The sequence below is a fragment of the Populus trichocarpa genome, chromosome 1 (genome assembly GCF_000002775.5).
Source record: "Populus trichocarpa isolate Nisqually-1 chromosome 1, P.trichocarpa_v4.1, whole genome shotgun sequence".
NCBI lineage: Eukaryota > Viridiplantae > Streptophyta > Magnoliopsida > Malpighiales > Salicaceae > Populus > Populus trichocarpa.
In genome coordinates this window covers 16171396-16194395 of record NC_037285.2, presented here as the reverse complement: position 1 = coordinate 16194395, position 23000 = coordinate 16171396, and the positions used below count along the sequence as shown (strand labels likewise).

The 23000-nt window shown below is 34.7% G+C and overlaps 2 protein-coding genes across 6 annotated transcripts; one reads left to right on the top strand and one right to left on the bottom strand.

Moving 5' to 3' along the window:
* The first annotated feature begins 1521 nt into the window (after positions 1 to 1521).
* LOC7470555 (60S ribosomal protein L37-3) lies at positions 1522 to 2944 on the top strand. The gene is made up of 4 exons (XM_002299673.4): positions 1522 to 1636; positions 1764 to 1899; positions 2485 to 2586; positions 2708 to 2944. The coding sequence occupies exons 1-4, from the start codon at positions 1634 to 1636 to the stop codon at positions 2752 to 2754; spliced, it is 288 nt and encodes a 95-aa protein (XP_002299709.1). The 5' UTR covers positions 1522 to 1633; the 3' UTR covers positions 2755 to 2944.
* A 5919-nt stretch (positions 2945 to 8863) lies between these two features.
* Positions 8864 to 17480, bottom strand: LOC18094759 (uncharacterized). Of its 5 annotated transcripts, none has more exons than XM_024587875.2 (15): positions 17116 to 17480; positions 15202 to 15614; positions 14935 to 15112; positions 14682 to 14821; positions 13360 to 14587; positions 13160 to 13260; positions 12833 to 12977; positions 12209 to 12277; positions 12036 to 12081; positions 11553 to 11938; positions 11384 to 11463; positions 11113 to 11248; positions 10129 to 10330; positions 9944 to 10026; positions 8864 to 9235 (listed from the first exon to the last, which is right to left on the bottom strand). In XM_024587875.2, exons 1-15 carry the CDS (start codon positions 17179 to 17181, stop codon positions 9101 to 9103), a joined length of 3408 nt encoding a protein of 1135 aa, XP_024443643.1. In that variant the 5' UTR covers positions 17182 to 17480; the 3' UTR covers positions 8864 to 9100. The 5 variants fall into 5 exon arrangements, with proteins under 5 accessions (XP_024443643.1, XP_006369185.2, XP_024443649.1 ...); XM_006369123.3 differs by having other exon boundaries at positions 15202 to 15601; XM_024587881.2 differs by lacking the exon at positions 17116 to 17480 and adding an exon at positions 16663 to 17017 and having other exon boundaries at positions 15202 to 15601.
* Positions 17481 to 23000: the final 5520 nt, after the last annotated feature.

Here is a 23000-nt window from a genome sequence, read left to right as displayed (position 1 = left end):
TATTAGCTTTAAAAGCATCAATTTAATGTTTTTCCAAACGCAAAGCAATTCGAAAATCAAGTTGTAACAAAAAAAAAAGCACTCATTGGTCTCATTAACTAATATCCCACATCATCAACCTACGCTAAAAACTCCTAAAAATTAACTCTCTTTTTTCTTTTATGCAACACCCAATTCTCTTTATAAGTAGTTTTGATATTGAATTAATGATGCCATAATTCATATTTTTGCTTTTTGAAATGGAAGATCCTTTTGTTAGATCTTGAAGGAAAATTGGTTGGTTTGTATTTGAAAATTGATTGGTTTGTATTTTTCACTTTATGCTCATAGGATGTGTCATGAATTCGTTAATGGAAAAAATGGTTTTGTGATTGACAAAAATGTTTTCAAGGTAATTTATTTGTCTTGCAAAAGCAGGAAATGACCCTCAAATAATAAGGTTGAGAATCAATAACTTAATTAATTTTTAATTAATTAGGATTTCTTCTCTTATATCTACATCTATGAAATGATTAGGTGCTAATGTTACAGTGTGGCAGTTACTTTAAAAGATAACTCTTGAAAAACATGCTAGAACATATAACTAATATTTAGTGTTTTAAATGTCTTCTCTATCTTATAAAACAGTATGACTAATCATAAGGTGCTAAAAATATAAAATTCAAGGCACAAACCAATTCATTGTGCAATAAGAAAGCCTAACCTACAACAATCCTCGCGATGTTGGAATCATGGGAGAAATTAGGGGCTTGAATGTTGAAGTTGAGAGGGAGGCAAAAACAATGGTTTTTAAATCTAGGGTGGTGAAGATTTAGGGTTTGATACGGGGATAATGGATTTTAGAGTGTCGAGATTGACAAAGAATGAGAGTTTTTTTTTCTCAGAAATAGAAATGAGAACAGTGGTTTTTAAATACGTGAGAGAGAAGAAAAGAGAGGAAGTGAAAGAGAATGGCTACTTACAGGAGTTGATAACATGGTATAGTTGTTGACGACATGACATTAAAATTATCTATTTTAATGAGACCAAGCTATAATTAAATAAACTATAGTTAAAGAGAAATGGTAGGTGAAGTTCTCTTTTTGAATGTTAGGGAGATCCATTAGAGTTTCCTCATTTCTACTTTGTAATTAAATAACTTTTGACATAATTATTTTTAATGCGGAACAACAAATTTTTATTTTTTTTATTAATTCTAACTCAATTTAAATACTCCATAGACCATGGACTAGTAGTAGTCTACATAGGAGTAGGAACGTAACACTTAAATTTCTCATTTTCAAACACAGATTTAATAAAAATAAGATGCTACAAATACTTTATTTAAATAAGATGCGGCAGTGATCATATCATCTTATTTAACCACACACATATTTGTGAAGTATTTTTTTCTTAAAAAAAAAAAAAAAAAAAACAGAGAGAGATGCCAAGCTGGGCCTAGACTATCACATAATTATTAGAATTTATTTCCAGGTTCTGATAAAAGAACTAAGCCCAGCCCGATCTTATTAAAACCCTAGCGCATGGTATATATTACACACTTGAACGCCGCTGCATCCTCTCTTTAATACCCAAAAAAAAACAAAACAAAAAAAAGGAGCTCTTCTAGGGTTTCTCTGCATCTGTTGCTGCAATGGTAAAGTATCGCTAACAAACTAAATCCTTTTCTTCTTCTCTCTTTCTGTAAAAATCGTGTCTCTGTTTTGATCTACAAACTGCATTTGGTAATTGATTATCTGGGTGTGTGTTTGTAACAATGGCAGGGGAAGGGAACAGGGAGTTTTGGTAAGAGGAGGAACAAGACCCACACCCTCTGTGTTAGGTGTGGCCGACGTAGCTTCCACCTCCAGAAGAGCCGTTGCTCTGCCTGTGCTTTCCCTGCTGCCCGCAAGAGGAAATGTATGTATTTTTTTTCATTTTCTGCGTATTGAACTCTGAATCAATCTGGGTATTTATCTGGAAGTAATTTTTCTTTTGCTTTCAAGTCAATGCTCTCTTTTCATATTGATCTGATATCGTTTTGTTCATCTTTGTATGTGTGTGTTAGACTTCTATATGTATCTAGCCTTAAGTGCTTGGCTGTTTATCTCGAACCACTTTTCTTTTCTTTATAGCCAATAAGCAAGTCTTGTGTTTGTGAAAAGAACATGTATATTTGTAGTGGTATGGCTGTGCTGCTCCATTATCTGTAAATAGTAGTGTTGTGTATAGCTTGTTTATATGGGGGAAACCATGATGTTGTATGATGTTCAACCCAGAGCCCCTTTCTTCCCAATTTTTAAAGATTCAAGCCCCATTACCTGCCTTTTGATCTGTGTCAGCTTCCCATGTATAATTTATTTGCATTGATTAACCAGGTTATGAAGATAATTGTGATGGCTGTCATTTTCGTTTAGCTTTTAAATATGTAACTTCTGCTTGAACTTGTATAGTTTGGTTTGTGAACAAGTTGGTGGATTTTATGTTCTTTTATTGTGGTTTCAGACAACTGGAGTGAGAAGGCAATCCGGAGAAAGACAACTGGAACCGGAAGGATGAGGTATCTCCGCAATGTCCCTCGCAGGTTCAAGAGTGGTTTCAGAGAAGGTAAATAGCTTTATCTTCTAATTTTGAGGGCCATTTTTCCTTTTTAGTATAATAAATACTACATTTGGGTTAAAATGATTCCTTTCTGTTATCTTGACGTTGTTGACTGGCTTTTGATCAGGCACTCAAGCAGAGCCAAGGAAGAAGGGTGCAGCAGCATCTGCTTAAGCTGTGAGTCTTTTTGGGTGTCATCTGGGCACCCAGTTATAGATTTACATGCAAATCATGTATTGGGGAGTTTTGTGAGAACATTGTTAATGGGTACGATTCACCTTTTTGATACTATTTAGTTAAATTTACATTTCCTAATTATGTAGTTGGTTTGATTTTGAATGAGGATGCTGGGACTATTATTCAATTTTCATCGAGTTTTTGACTAAAGTTTAAAACATAATTCAATGTGTGGATGGTGATCTCAAGCAGAAGTGATATTCCCCGTCAAAGCCAGCACAGGTTATATTACTAAGATAGGGTGGGTTGCCAGTTTATACTAGGCAGATTCTGAGGACACCCGTAGCAGTAAAACCGCCTGAATATAAACGTGCACAGCAGTTGTTCTAAGCAGGCCTACTGGTAAATGCCAATGCTATTGTGTACTCTGCCATGTTATATTTGGCATGGCTTCAAATGTGGTACACCGACTCTCTAGTACAAGATTGGATGGCACTTTTTTCTCGAATAGATGTACTGCCATCATCTACATGGGTAGAATAAGTAGCAGGGGAATTTGTTTTTTTTTATAAAAAAAAACCTAGCCCATTTATGATTCAACCAATGTAGATATTATAGTTGATATTAAGTAATATATATATATATATATATATATATATATATATATATATATATCAAGTCAGGTTTATACAGTATTGATAGTGTAATGCTTTAAACAATTCTAAAGAAACCGAACTTTCCACCACATTAAGTCAAAACGTTTTGAACTGAACTAATCTATTGAGTTCAAATTTTAGTTTTAATTAAATTTAATCTATGAAAATTAATACAAACTCTACCATGGACATGTCTCCTATACTACCAACATAATAACTCAAACGCTGTGTCTTTAAATGTTGCGTTTAGGATTGCAGCCTAGCACCCCCAACGATCATTTATTCAAGTAACTCTTGCTCTACTCATCTTCAATCACTCTATTGAAAGAATCCTACAACAACTCCCCTCCCACGGCTATTTTGTCCTCTAAGGGAGAACTCTAGAAACCTTACTAAGAAATCCACCACAAACTCCCTAGGTTGCATCTGATGGTGATAATCCTTTCCAAAGAACCAGGATCTGGGTGGCAACTTGGTTGTGACGTTTCACCATCCTCTTGTCCACCACTGTTAATGGTTGAGCGGAGTCTTCACCATTCATGACAGGTAAGTTATTTGTTTCCTGTATGTTTCTTTAACTATGAAACATGAAAAGCTGGGTGGATTGAGCAGTGGAAGGCAATTGTAATTTACAATCCACTGCTCTATTTCGTTCTATGATCTTGTAGGGACCATAGTATTTAGCTGATTAACTTGTGTGAAATCCTCTGTGCCATGGATTTCTGTCAATGTAGTTACAACTTTAGGTACACCCAGTCACCCATATTAAATGACCTTTCACTTCTCTTGTTAGCCACCTGTGTTATTCTGTTTTGCGCTGATCTGAGGTTTTTCTTGAGTAATTGTAGCATATTCTCCCTTTTTGTTAACAGTTCATCCAAATGTTGGAGTCTTTAGGGCAGTAAGGAATATTAAGTGGTGGTGCTTGACCATATGGAAGATCGATAATTGGTATTGTACCACCATTTTGCTAGTGAAAGCCACCTTGACCATTGATGTGGAGTGTTACCAGTCATGCATCTCAAGTAGTTCTCTAGGCATTTGTTAACTGTTTCCATTTGTCCATCCATTTGTGGGTGACAGGCAATAGAATAGTGCAACTCTACTCCTTGATAGGCAAAAGCGCTTCTCCAAAACTGACTCGAAAAAATAGTATCTCTATCGTTGACTCTAAGTTGTAAGTAAACCATGTAATTTGTAAACATGATCCATGAAAGGGAGTAGCCACTGTAGTTGTAGAATATGGATAAGTTAGAGCCATAAAACATGCATGCTAAACTAAATTGATCCACCACCACAAAAATAACTTCTTGCCATTAGATCTAGGTAGTCCCTCTACAAAGTCCATGCTGATGTCTGTAAATGGTGCCTGAAGAATGGGCAATGGTTGTAGCAACCCTGGAAGGAGTACATTTTCTGGTTTATTCCTTTGACAGGTAGTGCATTATCTCTCATATTGCCTCACCTGTTTCTGTAACTTCCTCCAATAACAAAGACTCCCTACCCTCTTAGTAGTCACTGTAGCTCTAAAATGTCCACCTTAGTTGTATCATGATATAAGAAGATTAATATATGTTTAAGTATAGGGTCATTGTCAACCACAATCTTTCCCTTCCTATTCAAATGATTGTTCGCCCACTTATACTGAGGGTGAGATCCAAGATCCTTCTGTAGGTCTACTATGATACCCTGTATAGCCTTGTCTTGCTCCCAAGATCTCTTAATTTCTTCCATAATGTTGGTGGAAACAGTAGACACCAACATAGTGAACAATTCACCATTAGAAGTGATACGGCATCAACTGCTACATTCACCATTCCCTTCTTGTACTCAATTTCATAATCAAAACCTAGTAATTTGGCTATAGATGCTAAGAAGGATAGGATACCTTTTGTTCTGGAAGATACTTATGACAGTGCGGATTTTGAAATGTTTGCCTCATAAATAATGCCTCTATTTAGCTACTACATGAAGTATAGCTAACATTTCCCTTTTACAGATCGATAGAGCTTGTTTTCCAAGGCCTAAAGACTTACTGATATAAGTTATAGGATGACCATCTTGCATTAACATTGCTTTTATGCCATGTCCTAATGCAAATTGTTTGTTTGGGTCTGGTAGTGCCAAAACAGGAGGTTGTGTCATAACTTCCTTTAAAAGTTGGAAGTTTTTTGTAGCTTTATCATTCCATTCGAATACATCCTTCTTCAACAATTGAGTCAAAGGTTTACTGATGGTTCCATAGTCTTTACCAAATCTCATGTAGTACCTAGTGAGGCCTAAGAATCCTCTCAACTATTTAGCAATCCTAGGAGGAGGCCAATCCACTACAGCCCTGATCTATTGTGGATTAGTGGATACTCCTTCCTTGGAAATGATATGGCCCAAATACTCCACTTGAGTACTACCAAAAACACACTTCTCTTGGCTACCGGCTTATGGACACTTAACAATTCAAACACTATCTTCAAATACTTTAGGTGGTCTGACATAAAATTGATGTATATTAGAATATCATAAAAAAACACCAATATAAACTTTCTAAGATGTTTTCATTCACCAAGCTCTGAAATGTGGCAGGAGCATTGGTGAGACTAAAAGGCATAACTAAGAACTCATAATGGTCATTATGAGTCCTAAAAGCATTCTTAAATACATCTTATGACGTCATTCTAATCTGATGATACCCAGATCTTAAATTTATCTTTGAAAATATAGTTTCCCTCGCTAACTCCAATAACTCGTCCGCTAGGGGTATGGGGAATTTGTCTTTGATAATGAGTTTATTAAGAGTCCTATATTCAACACAATCTTCATGACCCATCCTTCTTCTTGACCAAAACCACATGGGAAGCAAAAGGGTTATAATTAGGTTGAACTACCCCTGACTCCATTTCGGTGACCATTCGTTCTACAACACCCTCCTATAAGCCAGAATACCTGTAAAGCCTTAAGTGATAGGTTGGGCTCCATCCTCGAGAAGTATAGCATGATCATGAGATCCGGGGGGCGGTAACCCCTTTGATTCATTAAACACCTCTTAGTAGTACTCTAAAAGATGTTCCAAAGCAGTGTTTCCTTCCACAACTGGATTTAAAGTGGTAAGACATAGACCAAACTGTGATACCAACCCTTTTAATGATTCTCAAACTGTATAAGCTAACTTCTGCCCACTGTGAAGGACACCCTAGCAGACTGTTGAGTTGCTCAAATCTAATAGATTGTAAGTGAGCCGGATCGTTGCCCTTGAGCAACATCTTTTTTCCTTGCCAATTGAATGACATCCACAATTCTTTATAGTTTGACACAATGTCACCTAGCATGACCAGCCATTGAATTCCCAACATCATGTCACGGTTATTTAGGTCCACAATGGAAACATTAGCTTCAAAATTCTTACATAGAGCTGTGCAACACATTGTTCCTCTAATTGCTTCCACTGTCAAGGGTTTTATGGTAGTAAGGTTATATTGTAATCTACTGGCAGCTTCAGAATTGAGAAAGTTGTGTGCTTCCAAAGTCAACCATGATAAAGATTGATTATTTCTCAACCTTGCTAGTTACTGGGTATGAAAACTCACAGTACCCTCTAAAGCATTGATAGAAATTGAGGAGTAACTTCTTCAGGTTCAAAATTGTCTTCTTCAATCTCCCCTTCTACTACTTCCTCTTCATCACTTATAATGCAAAGAGAATTGAGCCTTTTATTTTTAAACCTATGTCCAGAAACAAACTTCTCATCACACCAAAAAACACAAACCCATTGTTATTCTTTCCTCTATTTCCCCATTCTTCAAACGTCTAGTAGGTTCAAAAGGAACTTTGCGATTATAGTTTTGGGTTAGAGTGGGTAGTAAGCTATTTTAAGGCAGTTTTAGGTTGCTGGTATTTACAGAGGTGAGTTTCCATGGTGAGTTTGTTGGTGACTAAGTTCGGTTTAGGTTATGCCTTGGGAGGGATATTTAGGAAGGTTGTGATGGTTATGCTTGTAAGATAGTGTTTTCTTATAATCAAGCTAGGTTGTAAGCTTGTTTCAAGGCTTTCGGTTCAAACATCTTAACTAGATTCTTAATTTCAATCTCCAACCCCCCCCATAAAGAACATAAAAGCTTGTTTTTCAGAAATATCAGCCTTATTCTATAGTATGTCAAAATCTTGTATATATGCCTCCAGACTTTTAACTTGCCTAAGATCCATAAGTACCTCTAATGGATCTTTTTGCCCATCAAATCTTGCACATAAAGCTTCAACATATTCTTCCCAAGATACCTCCTGGTTTCCCAAACTCCTCATGAAATTTTGGTGCCAATAAAGGGTTATACCATCAAGATGGTAAGAAGCCAATCTAAGTTTCTTAGAGTTCTTAACTTCCTCTACTTCAAAATATTGATTGCGTTTATAAAGCTATTTATACACATCTTCACCATCAAAATTAGAAAAATCACATTTGGGTTTGTGTACCTTATAGTAGTGGTGACCACCTTCACATTTTAAACAAGTCTTGAGGCAGCATCTTGTCCCTAATGAGCTGCTTTATCCCTGATGACACTGGGTTCACCTGCTGTTTGCTGCAGAGTCTGCAAAATGAAAGTTTGCTGGCAAAACAGACCACTGATAAGATCTTTTAGTTCTTCAAGCTTGGTTTCATGATTGGACCTTGTACTTTCAACACTTGCTTATAGTTCTGCTTATATGAGTCTAGTAGTTTCATCACTTGCTCATATTTTTATGCTTGCTCCTTGTTCACAGATTCAAGGGAATCTTCAAACCTTTTAATCTATTGGGATCAGGTGCCATCTCTCGAGTCCAAAGAGATGATGCTCTGATACCACTTGGAACAAGCTTGATGGGAATAGTCCCTACTTGGATTTTGTCCAAGTATTGTAGGGGAAGAGAACTACTTGCTAACAGTGCCAACAATGGCAGATTGCAAGTAACTCAGCAAGAGTAGTGGAGGGAGGAGGGGAGAGAGAGAGAGAGAGAGAGAGAGAGAGAGAGATGCCATACTTCGTTATTCATTTCTTCGATTCATTCTCTACAAGTTTGTTACATATTAACCAAAACAATTCCAAGATTCCAGCAAGTGTTACCTACACTAGTGGACATGTCTCCTATACTACTAACATTATAACTCAAACGCTGAGTTTAGTTCAGCAGCACAACGTAATAACTTTAAACTCTTCATTTAGGATTGCAGAATAGTACCCTAACGGTCATTTATTCAAATAACTCCTTCCCTACTCTTCTTCAATCACTCCATTGAAAGAGTCCTGCAACAATCTCTCACCTTGCCCATGATACTACAATGTTGAAGTCTAACTAGGGTTTTCTTGACCAATTACATTGTAAAGTCACAAGCACCTCAACAGAATTACAATCTGTCATTGTAGAGGCGGCACTCATTGGATCAAAAGCAAGGAAAAATAGATTATATAAAAAGAGGAACAAGATTGAGAGAAGACATGAAAAAATCATTATATATATTTTTTTCACTAATTTCATGATTTAGGTACAATATCCACAAAATTGCCAAAACAAGAATCTAACTAAACATCAGACCTATGTCTCAATTTGACCATCTTTTGATACCATCAATCACAATGTGGGACATGTTTCAGTTGCAAAAATTTGAAAATAACATACCTGAAGGGGAAAAAATCAGGCAAAGATCGACTCGCTATGCTTGATTAATTGGGTTTAAATTCACCAAATTTATGCTTTTCTTCATGCAGCTGCCTGAAAACATAATCCAGTTCTGGAAATGCAGTCAAAAGCAGCAGCTCAAGGAGGTCAAACGCCAGTTGTTTCATACAAACAGATGACTGCAAAGGGGAAAAAACCCACCGAAGCTCAGTAACATCATTTGTATACAAATGATAGATGAGCCAGGAAATATTCAACAAGATATGGAGTTCTAAATATGGGCAAGGCATGCACTAGAACTGCTATCTTCTTTCAGGGCCACAAATTAACACCTGGAATGATTGGTGTGTACTGATCTAGTCACTGGTGCTACCACTCACACAGATCATTAAAGCACTAAAAGCTTTCATTCTTTGCTTCACTAAACCAAGTTGTCTCACTGCCTTGTCTCCCTCATTAACCACCATTTATTGAGCAAGGCTGCTTGTTACGTGTTCTGAATGAGGCATGTCAAACCATGGGAGACATACAAAACAGATGTTGACAAAACAGCATCAAGCAACAAAACCCAGATCATTAATTCACTAAAAGCTTTCACCCTTCGCTAAACTGAGTTGTCTTAATGCCTTGCCTTCCTCACTAACCATCATTTATTTGGCTGCTTGTCTCTTCTGAATGAGGCACCCCAAACCATGGGAGAAATGCAAAATGGATGCTGACAAACAATATCAAGCGACATAGAAAGATGCCCCCCCCCCCCCCCCCTCTATATATTTTCCATTTGAGAAGGTTAAATACATGTCACACAAAAGCATCTATAATCAGCTGCTACTTTTATGCTTTACAGAAGAAGATTTGGATTTAAATCTCACCAAAGAAAAAAATACCTGAAGAAAGAAATAGAGATCTTTTGCACATTGTTCATACTCCTTTCGACCAACAAGACTTACAATGGCAGCTGGTGCATTGTCTGCATTTCAAAAACAGGTTCTTTGAGGCATTTACTGATATTTTAAAATAATATCTGTGATGCAGAAAATACAGAAAGAACAAATAAGAAAAATGATATTACCAATCATCAGCTCATATACAAGTTTAGCACGTCGAGCTGCATCCTGTTGTTGCTGCTCATTACTAAATTTAGGTGAAGATACTTCCATGGGTTGCTGGCCATGAGGGGAAATGAATTTAGGAGAAGACACTTCTGAGGGTTGATGGGGTGGCGGTCGTCTCTTTGGATGTTTGGTTATGAATATTCCATCAGGCCAAAGTATCTATTTAATAACAACACAGCTAATATCAGGATAAAACACAAGCATCTCAATTTTCTTTATAAAGCCTCTTACACAATCAAGTACAAATCTAAAGAACAAGTCGATCCACTCCAGCATATTCTCGTATCAGAGTAGCCCATTCCAGCTGCTGGAAAACTGGGAGAAGGCAGAAACTGAAAAGGAGAGGTAAAAAAAAGCCATAGCATGTATCCATGGGTAATCCATTCTTTCAATTCAGTCTGCTTTACAAGGGTAGTCTTTAGGTTTCATTACTACCTCAGTGGTAAAGACCAGAACATGTCAAGTGAAAACAGGAGATCTTCAATTATTTAAAGGGCACCAGTGGGACTCCAAAAATGTTTCCCTCACTTCCGACTAATAATATGAAACAAAAAATGAAGAAAAAACCCCCTCCTTCCCTCACTCAGCATTACTGAAAAGCACTTCAGATGGACCATCTTGCCACACTATCTCACCCTTTTTTTTTTGCCAAAAGATGAAGTTCAATGATGCTGGGTAGAAATGATAAGAGGACATGAACTCAAACCACCCAGACAATTCATCCAATGATCCAATCTATCGGCTCTGTTATTTATCATTTCAGTGGAAAAAAAAGTCCAGCATTTCAGTAGTGCTCTAGACTGCATCCGATCTATCAGCTCTGTTATTTACCACTTCAGCTAAAAAAGTCCAGCATTTCAGTAGTGCTCTAGACTGCCAAGTATTGTTGAAGATTTAGCAAATTTTCAAGATAGAAGAAACTGCAGAACTTCAAAGATTACCTGCTCAACCCGCTTGATCCCCGATGCAACAACTGAACCCCTACGCAGAAGCTGGATTTTCTCTATCAACCAATCATCTAAAGCATCACCCATTCCTAGTTGTAGTATCTGTTTGGCCACCCAAAAAGCCTGCCTCCTGCAATGCACAAATCATTTGTGTCAGCAGCATATCCTCAGCAGTCACAGTGGGATGTCACTATGATGATGAAAAATAGTTTCTATAAAGAGATAAGACATCCATCATATTTCTACATTGCCGTATATTGAGTACCTGATCCATCCACCATCTTGTAGCTGGAAAATGACATCTATCAAATCAAGTATAGGAACAGTCAAATTTGGTGGTGCCCACTGCAATGAAGCAATGAAATTTTATAAGACAACCTTTTATTATTAAGGTAAACCTGCAATCCAGCCAATCCTTAACCCACTTGAATTACCTCTGTAGGGAGCATGGGGTCATTAGCAGAATCATTAAGGGATGCGGACATCTCTTCTAAACTATCGCCCTCTCTTCCTTTTATATTCTTCTCTAAATTTCTGGCAGATGATGCATTCTTTTGCGTATCTGAATCACAGCCTGGATCCTTGAATGATTTTCCAAATTCTTTGACAGACTTTCTCTCTGGAGATTGAGGTGTGTCTTTTGAAATCATTCGTGCTCCATCTACCCCAAGAGCATGCTTTGTCTGCAATATAGATTCCTTGCACTCTGCACTCAATTGTTCCGTTTTAATCTTATTCCTAGTGGATAAGGAATCGGTTGCAGGCCCGATAAAATTTGAAACCCTTTTACTCTTTTCAGAGGGCTTATCATCCAGGTCACCTAGAAAGTTCCAAGAAATATGAAAAGAGAGGAAAGATCAAAATAAAGAAATGAAAATCAAAATAAAAGATAACATCCTAAATTGAACAAGCTTCACCTGATAATGTTTCGATGATAGAAAATGAATTTGAGAACACATACGTCTGCATGACACCATATAATAGCAAATGAATAGTATGGGTGAAATATCAGAAAGAACACCTTTCCCTTCCCCAAAAAAGAAGGGGAGGGAGGGGATTCTCCATTAATAACAGCAGAAAATATGGAAACCTGAGAATCAACGCTAAGAAAGTCCCAGACTTCAATAGATCCTGAAATTGTTGGAAGTTGCAAGAGCCTCTGGAAAACAGCAACAGGTTATAGTTAGTTATAGAGTTGAAGCATGGCACCAAAAAAGTAGCAAACTAGCTCAGAAAAATGTATGTTCTAAATAAAGCAACAATTCAGTTGTTTCTCGCAGTTGGCACACTCATATCTAATGAAAAACTTTTACATATTATGCTTTGATTTCAGTGGTGTGGAGCTAGATTAGCCATGTAAATGTAGCATTTCTTATTTTACAAACATTATATATGAGTTTGCCTACCACAAGAATGCTTTTACATGGCTAATCTAGTACCAGCACCAGTGAAGTTCCCAATCCTAGAACTTTTTGAGTTATTATGTGTTACTTTACAACATAATACTGAAGAGTCCATAAGTACTTGAGTTAACAGCCAAGCACCAGTGCAAATATGTTAAGTGCTGGAATAGTGGCAGCAAATTAAACCTGGATAAATATCTAAATGGGAAATCAGGTTGAAAATCCATTGAAGGCCACAATTCCAGCTTATCAAAGAGCTAAAGCTGATATCAAATTCACTCAGACAAAAAAAGTGAGATTAGATGTTTGACCTTCAGATATCTGTCAAGCAATTTACACCGCTCTTTTATGACAGGCATATCTAAACCTGTAGAGAGAAAATGCTTTGGCGGCAAATGAAGACTATATTCCGGATATTCTTTGAGCCGTCTATGTAACTCCTCAAAATGTCGAAACCTGTTGGCAGTAGAGTTCAGTTGCATGAGCTGTATAACTTTATGGGAGAAAATATTATAAAGATCATGTGTTCACCATGTTAGAGCACAATAAAAAGACAACATCTATTCATGGAAGATGCTTATTATAGAAGACATCAACAAGAGATGAAACAAGAAATTTGAGACAGAAATCCATAGCACCTTCTTTTGATTGACCAACTATTGTTATTTACATCTGTAACAGATAAGGAATAAACAGCAAACGTTTTAGAGTCACTCTTAACAATATTTGCACCCAATACCTGCAACAGCAAGAGGGTTTACATCCTTTATCATTAAATCAGAAGATGAAAGGTCAAGCAATTGAGCAGAGAAAAGTAATGAGCTTTTAAGTGGAGTACCTCACATCTCAACTTATAAAATGCGTCCACCATTAATGAATGTTTCAAGGAATTATCATTTAAAGTGTGGCTTTCAGGAATAGAAACAGATGGTGCAGACGAACAAGCAGTTGATCCACTGTAAACTCTATCCAGACTTTCAACCTCGGAATCATCAGTGAAATCATCAGCTTTAGCATGTCCTTTTAAACTAAGTATGTCCTGCCCATCCCCAGACAAGAAGCTTGTTCTCTCAATCTCTTGCCAAACAGGTACCTTCTGAGTGCTTGGCCTCGACCTTTTCCTGCCAGATTGGGGTCTAGATAATCTTTGATAGTGAGCATGCCCTCTACCAGTCTTCTTTGCCCTGTGGCCATCAGGATTTTCAAGCGGATGATGAATGTGGGAAACAGCCTGGTTTCTGTTAGTTTTACCATCCCAGACTTTAGTTCCTGGAGAATCAAGACCAGTTACAAAGTTCACATCTTCCTCTTCAGAAGTATAAGAGCTAGTGCTGCCTGATTCAGTCCCATCCACATGCATGAGGCTCTGTATGCCATCTCGGTGTGAACTAAATAGTGAGGGATTTGACATGTTCTGATTGACATGATGCAGAGGGTTTTCTACAGTAGACTGCTCAGTACCCACAGACTGATCATTGTGGGCCAGCGAAGCATCGAGTTTGGTTACATCATCCTTCTTGGAATTCGACGTACTCTTTGAATAATCTGATGTATTGGACTTACTTGCTGAAGAATTCTGTGAGGCGTGCTTGATCGACTGATTTTCACCTTCTTTCTTTCTATAGTTTCTCCCTTTTGTCCACATGTTTTCAAAATTTTCTGGAGCAAGGGCAGCAGTCTTTCTGCGAGACATCATATCAAACATCTCACCCCATTCACGTCCTGAAAGATGTCGTTCAATTTCTCCTTCATTATTAATCTGGGAGTTTTTGGACAGTGAGCTCCATGTGCGGGAAGATGGGGTATCGATGGAAAGCAATGGATCTTTTGAGATATGGCTTCCATTCACCTTATCTTTTTCAGGTGCCTCTGGCCCACTTCTGGATTGATTGGTTTTTAACTGCGTAAGTTCAACCCCAGTTCCAGTAGGGTCTAAAAACCTAGAAAAATGATCGGATGAGATCCTTGAAGACCCATTTGGTTTGGAATGAGATGCTTCTTGTGCTGCAGCAACTCTTTGATTAGCCTTAGAAATGATAACATTTTCAATCCTTTCGTTTATGAACCTGAAAAACAAAAGGAGGAAACAAGAAAAAAAAGAATGAAAGAAAGGAAAAATGACAACACAAAACTATAAAGCAAAACAGAAAGAAAGACTACCTTGGGCTAGCCAAGTTTAACACTGGTCGCATCACCGCACAAGCGAGAAGTTCCCTGACAACATAACGGAAGAAAGAGCACTGCAGATCTGCTGGCTTGAAAGTGAAAGAAATGAGGCCATCCATCAGATGCTGCAAAACCTAGAATAAGCGGTCCAGATTGTCAGTAAGCTTTCAATCCTCCACATTCGGAGGCAACATATGTAGATTCTATGACTTTGCAAATTTAACAAACAAAAAATGAACAAATCAACCTTGTGCTCAGCTTCAGCAGAAAATAAAGCAGGGTGCAATTTGTTCTCAGCATGCAGAACAAGTCTTAGTTCCTTGTCTCGCTGATCAATGGTAATCAAACCAGACTGTTGCTTTTCAATCTTTGCTTGACTTGCACGAAAAAGCTCCAAATGGGTGCAGATGAGATTAATAAGATCCCTGTGTCACCCTAGATGATTAGTGACAAAGCAAATAACCTTGGAGACAAAGTAAACTAAGAGAAAAGTCAGGAGGAAAAGAACTAAAACCTTGTCAGTAGATCAATAAGATTTACATTTCTCATGCGACTTGAAAATTCCCCAAGAACACCATTCATTAGCTGCACCAGTTCCTCTGGACCTTCCTTATCAGGGGTCAGGCGAGAGTACCATAGATCTGCCACCCACTCAGAGACTAGATGTCTTGTTAAGTGATCTATTGCATCCTCAACAACAGGAGAATTCACTTTCCTTCTCCAGTCAGACTTTTCAACTACCCTGGTAAGTTCAAGAGATTTGTTTTGTGGCAGTGTACTTGATTTTGCAGAGGCAGGTTTGTTGTTATATGCAGCAGCTTTCTTACGCATTTCATAATCCATGGTGAAGTAGCGAAGGAGAATGATCAAGGAAGCAGCAGCAGGCAAGTTGACCCAAACTGAGGAGCTCGTTACTGAAAAAGGTAACTGAGAGTAAGTTACAATTAAAGACAGGCAAAAAAGAAGGCATTGCATATATAAAAAAAATGAGAATACATTTATGTACAACTTAAAATACAACAGGCTGAAATAACTAGCCAGAATTTCATGTACTCAACCTATACAAATTAAATATTTTAGTTGAACTCCTAAAAGCAGCAACCATTCATGTACTGCAAATGTTCTCTGTGTGGAAGAAAATAAAGAAATTCTTTTCCTAAGCCTCCCTGTTTGTAGGAAATTAACTGTATACACCCTAAGTATAACAGAATTTACAGACCATAATTGGTCTGGTCATGCTACTTCCTCCAGTGTATATGAATAATTTACCTTGGGCATCTCTTCATCCAGCAGGTTTACAGTTTCATGTTTTTTGGGTCCATATGAAGGTTCAAACTCAAGTTGTAAGGAACAAGGAGGGGGGAAGTACAAGATGTCAATTGAGCTAGAGCTCATTGGCCATCTTTGCTTTCACACTGAAACAAAGTCTCACTGTGGCATCTACATTTTTGCTCTGTTCGTGCTGTTAAATAATTAAATATGCACACGTTTTTTTTATCTACTCCATTTTGGAACCTTGTCTTATGGATAATATTGGTATAACTCTTCACTCTACTATGTCCATTAATAATCACTCATGTTCATGAATTTAGAATTTGCAGCAGGTTTATTAGCAGTCAGTTACAATGATTTTGTTAATATGATCAGAACACAATTTTATCAGATTATCTTCTTTTTTTGACATAATTCCCTTGAGACATAAGGGAAAAAAAGAAAAGCAATTTCCTTAATATATTAAAACAAAAGGGCACTCTACCACATCATTTATGTTGAAGCATTTCAGAAAGAAATAATCACGTGAAACAACAACATAGAGACATCACTCGAATTAGAGCATTGTTCTTCTTCAAAACATTGAGAACATAGCAAATTAAAACACATACATACATTTTCATGTTATTATGTGGATGTGTCATTTAACACAAAAGGTATCAATATTATGGCCTGTCTTTTCTTTCTAAAATATTTCAAACACCTCGTATTATTTTTTGGGAGTGTAAAATTCTTTCCAGTCTCACAGCCTTTCCTCACTGATTGTGTTCCTCCCTTCACTGACCCCATTACTTGTACAATCACTACGTCCAGAAATAATGCCAGAAAAGGGTAAAGGTGCCATCTCAAGCACACCTTAATCCCAAAGGAAACCGGCAATGCTAGTGGCCAGCATTCATTCAATTTCCCAATGTTAACTTGTCTATATCATTAACTTTTTGCTCATCTATTATACCTTGAAAAAATGCCTGAGTAATACCCATAAATAGAAAGGGCAAAAATCAAGAACTTCTTCTTATAATTAACAGGAACGCAAATGAAAAATCTGATTAAAAGGTAAAAATGATTATCAGATACATTTTTACCTAATTCAATTAATTAATTCATACAATCACAAACTCAAAATACACACACAGCGAGAGAGAGGAAAACTTACAAGACATGAGATAAGATAATCCAACAACACAAATAACCAAAACAACAATCCTCTTCTTGCCTTCATCCATTAAGTCCCGTACGATCACCTGCCTTTGCGTGCTCATTTTCGCATTCACCAACAAGAAATTAATGCACTAAAATCTGAAATTCAAATCCGAATCTCCATCAATCTAAACATTTCTCCTTTTCATTCCCGCAATCGATTGGATCAGAAGAAATTGAAGCAGAGAATTAAAGTGAAAAATGGGTTATTTGATCCAGAGAAAACTTTATTTTTCAATTCTCATAATTAAATTAACAGAGAAGAACTAAAGAGAAGTTCAACGCGGGGACCGTTAGGTTTTTTTCTTTTTTTATTCTTTATTCCGAATTCCGTATGTTTATGTTATATATATATATATATATATATATATATATATATATATATTCTTTTATTTTTCTAATACAGTATTAATTATTTTTTAAAATATTTTTTATTTAAAAATATAGTAAAGTAATTTTTTTATTTTTCAAATTTAGTTTTATATCATCAAACTAAAACAAATTAATAAAATTTAAAAAAAAATTATTTTTTCAAAAACACGACGCTACTACAAAAATAAATATCACTTATAACTAATGTCCTCATATAGATAATATTTCAAGCTGATAGATTTGGTGTATGCGCAACATGGCAAGATAAGATCAAAAATTAATTTAGTTATTAAAAACAAATATATGGATAATATTAAAATTTAAATTAATGATAAAAATATAAAATACATATAAAAAGCTTTATCGACATGTTCAATAAAATTAATCAAAAATTGTATACATAGAAAAGTACTAAAAAAATCAATAAAAACTAGACTAGAATGTAAAGGAATAGATGCAGACAAAGAAACATAATCTGCATGTTATTCAATATATTTATTTAATTATCTGTTAATATATTTTTATAAACAAAAAATAAAAATTGAATCAAAACAAAATAGGTTTTTTATTATTATTATAAACCAGATAATTGGATAACTTATGTTTTGCAATAACCCAACTTTTAAAAAATTATTCAAAGTTGAAGAAAATCAGATCTTCGAGTAATAAATCATTAAACAACTTTATATCTGTTTAACGAGATCCAGAGACTCATGAATAATTTTTTTTTATTTTTGCTATGTGTATGATATTTGGGAACCCAGCGGTGGTAGCGAAACCATCGTTAGATAATTAGGGTTGTTGTTTACCTGTTTTAATTGTTATTGATGTTAATTTTGAATTAATTTTATTTGCAAAAAGTAATTTTTTCAAAAGTAATTTTCCTCTCGTAATTTAAAAAAAAAACACAAGGTGGCTACCACAGCCATAAGCGGTGGCACCAACATCCCTAGCCCGCCTGGCTGTTCTGCGTGTCTGGCTAGTCGCCACTAGCAAAAGGCCATGGCAGCGTCAGGCACTGCTATGCGCAACGCCAGTCTAGGGCAATGCAAGGGATGCTGCCCTACGTTGTCACCAAGTGTTGCGACAGTACTTTTGTCGCTGCTGATGGCTGCCACCGGCGTGGGCAGACCACACTGGCAACAGGAACAAAGCTGTTGTTGCAGCATGAAAAAGATAAGGGTACAATTATGATTCTACCCTTGAACTTTGTTGAAGGCATAGTTATTAAACTCAACCTAGCGGATCGACCCGATAGCTGAACGGGTCCGGGTAAGGCAAAAGACCAGATTGAGCAAAAACCTGACAAAACTCGGTTGACTAGCCAAATCGACCCGTGACCTGGATGACCAGGCAAAACCCAGTTTAGACCAGTTTTTTTTTTCAAATATGTTTTTTCTCCTAACCAAAGATCTTTCTTTTTATTTTATTTTTTAATTGGTTATTAACCATTTTCAAAGTTCCCTGTATAAATATTAAAAGAATGTTTTATTTTTTCAATATGAGATTTGAAGATCTTTAGTATATATACTCTATGTTCACAAGAAAAATATTATTTTTTCAATATGAGATTTGAAGCCCTTTAGTATATATACTCTATATTCACAAGAAAAAAGTTATGTTTTTTTAATGTGGGATAAAAAACCTTTTTGATTTAAATACTTCAACTTAAAAGGATAACATACTAACATAGTATCTTTTCAATGTCCGATAAAAACCTTTTTAGTTTAAATACTTCAACTTAAAAGGATAACATACTAGCATAATATCTTTTCAATATGGAATAAAAAAAATCTTTTGAAATAATCTTTTAAATTTCATTATTTATAACATGTATAGTTTATATTCGCATGGATTGTTTCTTAATTTTTTCATATAAAATATTAAAACTTCAAATATATATTTTTTAATTTTTTCAGGTTGATTTGGGTTAACCCGAGTCAACCCGTGTAACCCGGGACCCGGATCCTTGGCCGGGTCAACCCCCAGGTCAGGTCTGATAACTATGGTTTATGGTTTTTTTAGAGGGATAATTATGATTCTACCCCTACAACTTATATCTAATTACTTTTAGGTATATGTAGGGTTAAAATTATAATTTTAGCCCTTAATATATAAAATAATGATTTTATATCAAAATTAAAACTTTAAATTAAATTAATTATAGAATTAATTTTCCTAATTATATTAGGATTGCATTAAAATGTTTGAATTAACATTTTTTGAGTTTTGTATATCCTAATAGGATTATAATTTAATTAAATAATGTTTAGAAAAATGGTTTTTCTAAAGTACAAAGAGTTTTTAAACCAAAATATTTTTATTTAATTGATCCAAAAACAGTTTAGGATATTAATAAAAATTTTAATATAATTAATTTTCTTATTAAATCTTGAAAAATGGTCTTTTCAATAAAAGTATCTATATTAAATAATATTTATTAGATTTTAAAAATTATAAAATTGGATTTGAATTTAATATTTCTAAGTGTTAGAAATATTATTTTAAATTGCACATAAAGCCAATAATTAGAACTGAAAGATGCAAAAATTTTATTATGCATATTAATATGTTCTTATGCATGATGGATGATTGTGGACATTAAAGATCAATGTGATTGTGTTTTTATGGTTGAATGGTTGTAATATTAAATAGAGCATGTATGTCGTACATTTTCTCTATTTGTTTTATAGGTTGTAAAATTATTTTCTTATCTAATACCACTTGAATGTAACTCGAGGTTTTTTAATTAATTATGTAAATGTTATATAATTTAAAAATATAAGAATTTATATAGAAAAATTATTTTGTAATCCAAGATGAAGAAAGAATGGCAGTAAAAGAATTATAATATGATTAAATTTCTTATTAAATCTTGAAAAATGGTCTTTTCAATGAAAGTATCTATATTAAATAATATTTATTATATTTTGAAAATTATCAAATTGGTTTGAATTTGATATTTCTAAGCATTAGAAATATTATTTTAAATTGCACATAAAGCCAATAATCAGAATTGAAGCATGAAATAATTTTATTATGCATATTAATATGTTCTTATACATGATGGATGGTTATGGACATTAAAGACCAATGCAATTGTGTTTTTATGGTTGAATAGTTGTAATATTAAATAAGGTATGCGTGTCCTGTCTTTTCTCTATTTTTCTTCTGGGTTGTAAAATTATTTTTTCATCTAATTCCCCTTGAATATAACTTGAGGTTTCTTAATTAATTATGTAAATATTATGTAATTTAGAAATGTAAGAATTTAGATACAAAAATTATTTTGTACAAGATAAAGAAAGAATAGCGGTAAAAGGATACAATTATGGTGATCGTAAAGGACTTATGAAGATTTGCATCAGCTACCTAGGTTTTGACCACCTAATTCCCTTTGATGGTTTCAGGTAATTACTTTAGATATGTCTATAATCAACCAATTAGAATAACATGCTAGGGGTGTGTGTTTATATATAAATTGTTATGTATGAAATGTATATCTATTATATCATGTTATGTATGAGACCTAATTAATTGATAATAAATCTCTCATTAATATATTAAGTACATATTGAGAACATGAATGGTTGCCTTCCAATTTATATGCATAAAACCCGAGTTTTATTCATGGATAACTTGTTGAGTCACTCAAGGTTACCGTTAATCGAATATATTTAATTCTATAAAATTGAGTTCTACTTAACTAACTTATATGATTTGAATGGGTCACTCATGATCATATAAGGTTAGAAGCATGGGTTAGGCGAAACATATAAGACATGTTCAAATAAAGAGTTGTCACCTAACTGATATATGAGTCACTTAGAGACGTGATTGATAAACTATGTTATCTATCAAATTTAATTTATTTATATTTATTGAGTCACTCAAGGTCGGATAAATTAAATAGGATCATATCCCACTAGGAAAATCTAAACGAGATTCCTTGAATTAATAGAAGGGCTATTAATTTTTAAGAAAATAACAAGAGACCAAATTAAAATTAAAGACCTATCTAAATTTAGAATTTAAATATATATGTATGAAACTAATACTCTCTATCTTAATATAAATAGGTTGGTAGATCAAAATGAGTAGTAACATATCCCTACAAAGCATATTTGATGCTAACAAATTGACTGGACCAAATTTCTTGGATTGACACCGAAATGTGAGAATTGTTCTCAAGCAAGAAAAGAGGTTACATATGTGATGTTAGCCAATATATCACCTGAACTTCGAAGGCAACATGAAAACATGCATGCCTATAATATGATTATGCATCTCAAAGAATTGTTTGATGAAGTAAGTAGAATTTAAAGGTATGAGACCTTTAAGGAATTGTTCCGCTGTAAGATAATAAATGATTTTTCAATGAACATCTTTGTTTTGAAAATGATTGGCTATATTGAGAAATTAGGTCAATTGGGTTTTATCATTGACCATGAGTAAGTGTTGACTTGGTTTTGCAGTTATTATCCTAAAGCTTTTTGCAATTCATTATAAACTATCACAAGAGCAAGTTAGATTGTACATTGCTAGAAATGCTTAATATGCTTAAGATTGTTGAAGGGGCTCTTAAGAAGGAAAATGACTCAGTTCTTCTAGAATGTCTAAAAAAATGGATAAAAAGAATAAGGGTGTTGTCTCTAAAGCAAAAAACCTACCAGGGGCATCAAAAAAGACAAGGGCATTTGTCATCATTGTGGAAAGGAAGGACATTGGATGAGGAATTGCAAGGAATACCTTGCAACTGTAAAGGCAAAGAAACTTAATGAAGCTTCTACTTGAGGTATGTTTATAATTGAAAAATATCTTACTAATTTACATTATAGTTCTTGGGTATTAGATACCGAATGTGATTTTCATATTTGCAATTGCATGTAGGAACTAAAAAAAAGTAGAAGATTAGTTGAAGGCAAAGTAGACCCACAACTCAGTAATGAAGCACGAGTTGTTGCATTAGATGTAGGAACTACTTATGCATTAGTTGTAGAAACTCATTATTTTGTTTTGCATAATGGGTTGATAGTAGAACTTTATTATTGTTATTTTGTTCTGGTATTTTAAGACATTATTTCCATTTTATTTAGTATTAAATAAATTTAAATTTATTGTTGATGACAAATGTTGTTCTTTTATAATAATGATGGTTTTATGGATCTGATAACTATACAAATGGTTTTTATATATTTGAATTTAATATGCTCAAGTTCAATATAAATTGCAATAAAATTGAAACACATATTGGAATAAGTATTACGAAACTTTGATTGGATCAAAGTGATTAATATTTGACCAAATATATCAAGGATTATCTAAAAAAAAATGAGATTCTCTACACCTCTTAAAACACTACATCCAGATGAAATATATTCCCAAGGTTAAAACATTAGATGTTTAGTCTGAACCTTAAAAAACACAAAATATCTATAAATTTAGTAGAATGTGTCATGCATCAATGAA